General features: G+C 39.8%; 1 protein-coding gene across 1 annotated transcript; it reads left to right on the top strand.

Annotated features, from left to right (window-relative positions):
* The first annotated feature begins 2,535 nt into the window (after positions 1–2,535).
* LOC136245271 (uncharacterized) lies at positions 2,536–3,510 on the top strand. Its single transcript, XM_066036760.1, has one exon. The coding sequence runs from the start codon at positions 2,536–2,538 to the stop codon at positions 3,508–3,510; it is 975 nt and encodes a 324-aa protein (XP_065892832.1).
* Positions 3,511–5,753: the final 2,243 nt, after the last annotated feature.

The following is a 5,753-nucleotide window of genomic DNA, read 5'->3' as shown; positions in this document are numbered from 1 at the left end:
CTTGTTTGGTTACTTTTTAAAGTAGTATTAGTACTAGTGAACGTGTAGTGTACCACATCTAAAGAAACAATGTAGACGCATCTGCAATGTGTGCACCCCAACCTACTATCATTACTGAATTGATTGTCAGTTGTCACTGAATTGTCAAGTTAATTGTCATGTGTATGGCCTCCATGACAGGTACTATACTAATATCACATAATATGTAGTTTATGCCTGTGTGGTAGACATAATATTATAGGTATGGACAGATAGTACAATATTACAGTTGTATTTGCTTATGTAGCTACACACAGCTTCCCTGTTTAATAAAATTATCTGTATGCTCATCATTCCAGTGTACTTGCAGGATGGCCTAATAGTATTTAATGGTCTTATTCATTATACATGCAACATAGTTACATGAATTTTATTGCATGGTTTCCATTACATGATGTACATGCATGCCCACAATATAATGCGCAATATGGCAAATTCTACATTATAGGGTAGGCAGGGGCGTACAGATGGGGGTTTCAGGAAACCCCTTTGGATTTTACACAGTACTTGAAACATTAAGAAATTGAAACTTCAGGTTTCCAGAATATGGAATCTGTCATGGAACAGGACATATTTTAAACTATTATCTTGGTTATATAATAGTTTCTCACATGATAGCAACACTTATATCATATGATGTCAGTGAAAAGACCGAGATACTCTAATGTAGCAGTCAGGTAATATAAACATAACAGTCACTTAGCTGTAGTGGAAACCCCTTTTCAAAATTCCTGTGTATGCCCTTGGGTAGGTACCAATGAATAATGTCTTTTGTGGTCTATCTTTTATCAAATGATGCTACATGTAACTAGCCTGCATAATAGGACAGGTACTACAAACCGTTCACACCTATGTGTTATAAACATACACATTACTACAGTAGTTTAGCTACTGCAATTCTGCAGGTTCAGGGGTACCTGCATGCTTCCCACGATTTTGGCAAGATGTTGGTATTAAAAGTGTTACCACCATGCATGCTGCAAGGCATGAATGGCACTGATGTTTAATGCTTGGTTGTTATTATCCTGCATGTAGGGCAGGTACCAATGGTAGTGTACAATAAAGAACCAAAAAATCCATCATGTCGGGGTTTTTGTAGATATATCCTATATATCAAGCCCCTGCATCACTAGATGTCAAGTCACTTATTCTAAACGTGTTTTTGCAAAAATTTACTGTGATAATTGTGATCTGGGTGATAATATGATTCCTGACTGTTCAGGGTATATGTAACTATTCTCTCTAGGTAGAATTATATTTATTCTCACCTATGTAGCTGTAGTTATGTACATATTGGATACATTACAGACATGTCTGGTGACAGCAGTAGATATTCAACAAGTAAGACATTATATACAACAGTAACTAAAGTGATAGTTAAAAATAAAGCAAGGGATTTTCCCAGGGGACTTCTTCTCTCTTATATGATTGAAAGCTGTATTTGTAGGTCAGTTTTTGAACACAGTATAACCTATGCCAAGAGTAAATAATGAAAAACCTGTATGTAGTATATGATTTTTAAAGGCCTTTTCACATATAAAGCAGATTAGAAGTGGATTGAGTGTGGTTTGTGGTGAAGCCAGATTCAATGCGCATAGAATGGTTTCACATAAAACCTAAAGTAAAGCGATTTAATTTGTTACTGAATTGTCACATGACACAATTATTATGTCACCACTCAGTGATAATTGCACTAGATTGCGCGTGAATAGTGTAGATTAATATGGCGGCACTGCTTATGCTTAGCACCTCTTTAGCAGGGCCGCCCAGAGAAATTAAGGGGCCCAGGGCAAAGAGTTAAAGTGGGCCCTTGACCCAAGTTGTAAGGTGAAGACCAAAAAAAAAAAAAAAAAAAAAGGTCACAACCTGCTGGCAATGACAATAACTACCCATCACCAACCATATCTCCTTATCTATAAGCTTGCTACACTGCTCCTCTGAAGAATACTGTGACTGCTCTATAAGAGTATTTAGATCTGACTGCTCTATTAGAGTATATCGATCTTTTAAACAGGTATTCAGGGGGCCCTTCATGGGGCCTCCTGCATGCTGGGGCCCGGGGCAAAATTCCCCAGTTGCCCCCCCCTGTGGGCGGCCCTGCTCTTTAGCGCTATTTATGCTATGGAAAATTATTGATATGCGAAGAAGAAATATTTACAACAAACACAGAAGACAATGCTTGCTGCTCAAGAGGCTCAATGATCGAAAGAAGTGTGTTACAGAAAGAAGAAGACATAGAAGGCCAGTGAATGATCATTCTACTGTTTTGAATGCTTTCTTGTATGTTTTTACTCCTACACGTATAAACTGGTCTAGCTATTTGCAGCTATGTGTAATACATAACTGTATATTTTTAAACTGTAGGATGTACTTGTTTGCTGCACTCTGTAACAAGAGAGTTATTCGTAGTGTGTGGGTTAAACCAAGGAGAACTGGTACTGGGATGCAGCCAAGAGAGGAATATTTGGAGATGAGTGGTGGATTGATAATTTGCGTATGAGCAAGGCAACGTTTATTAAACTCTGCACTGAGTTACAACCATACTTGAAGAAAGATCCGTGTAGAAGTCGTGCACCAATTGCTGTCGATCAGCAAGTAGCAGTAACCATTTGGAGACTGGCAACAAATGTTGAATATCGGACCATCAGTGCTTTATTTGGAATTGGCATTTCCACTGTATGTGAAACTGTACATCGAACATGTCACGCTATCTCTGAAAATTTATTGTCAAGATATATCAAGTTGCCACAAGAAGAGCAATTGAAGGAAATTATAAGAGAATTTGAAACCCTCTGGGGATTTCCTCAAACAGTCGGAGCAATCGACGGGTCACACATACCTATTTTGAAACCCCAAGAGTGTCCTTCAGACTACTACAATCGTAAAGGCTTCTATTCCATAATTGTTCAGGCTGTGGTAGATTCTCAAGGCAGGTTTATTGACGTCAATATTGGATGGCCAGGTAAAGTTCATGATGCTCGTGTACTTGCCAACTCTACTATTTATAAGAAATGTAATGATGGAACATACCTTCCTAACTGGAATAGGCATATTAACGAAGTTGATGTACCTTTGGTAATCCTTGGTGACCCTGCTTACCCACTGTTACCTTGGTTGATGAAACCATTTGCTGATACTGGTAACCTGACTAGGCAACAACAGCAGTATAACTATAGACAAAGCAGAGCAAGAATGGTTGTAGAAAATGCTTTTGGCAGGCTAAAGGGAAGGTGGAGGTGTCTATTGAAACAAATGGATTATTTAAGTGTTGAAAGTGTTACCCATGTTGTAGCATCTTGTTTAGTTTTACACAATGTCTGTGAGATGAATGGTGATCGCTGTCATCCAGAATGGGTTCATCATGATTCATTAACTCAAGGGGACACGACTTCACCTGCAGATGTCACGAGGCATACAACCCCTTCAGCTAACAACATACGAAATGCACTTAAAGACTATGTAAATCAGTAATTGTAACACACTAGTATTAATATTATCACATGCTAAAGATACAACTTATCACAAATACAATTCTTAATCAGAAGGTGGCTCCATAGTGCTGGTAGTAGCATCATGCTGTGTATCTGCGGCATTTGAGTAGTAGTGGTGGCCATATGGTGGATGAGCACTACTAGAATAGGAGGGAAAACCACCTGATGAATAACCTAGTGGTGGAAAATTCATGGCAGGAGATATGGCTTGTGCCATTTGCGTCATTACAGACTGAAACATAGACATCATCCGATCCTCTCGCTCCTCTTCCCGTTTTAAACGCCTCTCCTCCCGCTGTTCTTCCATTTCCATCCACTTTTGTTGCTTCCTCTGCTCTTTGTTCAGCCTTTTCATCAAATTTCATCAGCTTTTCTATAATGTCTGAAGTGTCTTTCCCTTTACGCTTGAGCCCTGTCAGTACAAACAATATGGCTGTATGTATGTACACAATAACATACTTTTTCCCCATGCCTTTTCTGATACTGTGGTAGTACTAGCACTTGCAGAAGCAGTAATAGTAGTGGTAGCATTTGTGTGTAGTGTTGAGGCCGTGGTACTTGTACCTTAAATTACATTTGAAATTATAGCAAGCTAAGTTATATGGTACCCAAATCCGGGGGTTACTATTCAGTGGACTGGACTACTGGACTGGAACACTGGACTGGACTACTGGACTGACATATTTTTTGATTTTTGCACATTCTATGGTTGGATTTATGGAGTCTTGCTAGTAAGTACCCTTAGGGCACCTGCAGCCCACTTCTAAATGCTGAAGACAAACAACGGAATATGCAAAAACTGTCTCTTATCTTAATAATTTCGCTACTGTTCATTATGCCACTATACAACACTTATTTCTTACCCTGGTGTGTAGTAATGCTGCAGGCAGTGCAAGGAATTGATTGTGACAGCAATAGTTAATCAGCAATCAACTAGCCAGTAGACAGTATCCTTCGAGTTATATCCTTAGAGCAAGCTTGAGGAGCAAGCAAGCTAGTCTCGCTGCCAGACTTCTGTCTCAGTGCAGGGGCTTATATATTAAAGATTATAAGTGCCCATACTGAAAAATCTCTAATTGGTAAGCCCCTGCACTGAACTAGAGGCAAGTCTAGAGGTCTGGCCATGCTGGCGAGACTAGCTTGTTCCTCAAGCTTGCTCTAAGGATATCTTGAAAGTTATTGTCTACTGGCTAGTTGATTGCTGGTTAACTATTGCTGTCACATTCAATTACTACACACCAGGGTAAGGAATAAGTGTTGTATAGTGGCATAATAAACAGCAGCGAAATTAGTAAGAGACAGTTTTCGCGTATTCCACTGTTTGTCTTCAGCATTTAGAAGTGGGCTGCAGGTGCCCTAAGGGTGTTTACTAGCAAGACTCCGTAAATCCAACCATAGAATGTGCAAAAACCAAACATATGTCAGTCCAGTAGTCCAGTCCAGTGTTCCAGTCCACTGAATAGTAACCCCCCCCCCCAAATCCTTTGCTCCCTGCTGATCCTGTATTTGTTGATCACATCCTGCCATTTCACTATGTATACTGGAGGATAGCTCAGTAGAAGTGCTCTCTCTTGATGGAGAAGATGTTAACGAATTAACATATCCACTACCATCTTCCACATCTTCTGTTGATATGCTTATAACACACACAAATTTAAACTATTCTAACCATCCAGCAACTCCTAGGCACTTGCTGTAGTAACTCCAGAATTTCCATAACTACTACAGGCTGTGATGTAGCCCTTGTAGCCAGAATGGCATCAATTTCTTCATAAAAAGGGCAGACAGTTCGTTTGTTACCTGTTTGCCTGTTCTTGTCCTTAACCTACCATGAAACCTTATGGTATAAACCAGAATTCAACACTCATTATACCTTTCTATACTTCTGAGTCAAGTTTTTGACCTTTGTACGGCATTGGTGCCACGTGTAAATGAACCCCTGCGCATTAAGCTTCTCTGCTATGTCTTCATATATAGCTTTATTGTGCGTAACAGAATCCAGTTTCTCTTGTACACTACTTTCTCCCCAAATTGCTACCAATGCACGGGTAGCATTATTAGTCCAGCCTGCAGCTGTTCCGGCCATTGTTCTTGCGCGAAATGTCTATGTTTGTCATGTGTACAGCGGCGTCCGTTGTATGGATGCGCATTCAATCCGCACAAACCACCTTGGTAAGTGGCTTCAGTTGATTGCGAATTGAAACCGCATTGTGCTAATTCGCT

Source organism: Dysidea avara, chromosome 15 (genome assembly GCF_963678975.1).
Source record: "Dysidea avara chromosome 15, odDysAvar1.4, whole genome shotgun sequence".
Classification (NCBI taxonomy): domain Eukaryota; kingdom Metazoa; phylum Porifera; class Demospongiae; order Dictyoceratida; family Dysideidae; genus Dysidea; species Dysidea avara.
Note: the sequence above shows the minus strand (reverse complement) of the source record. Positions and strands in the feature narration are given on the sequence as shown.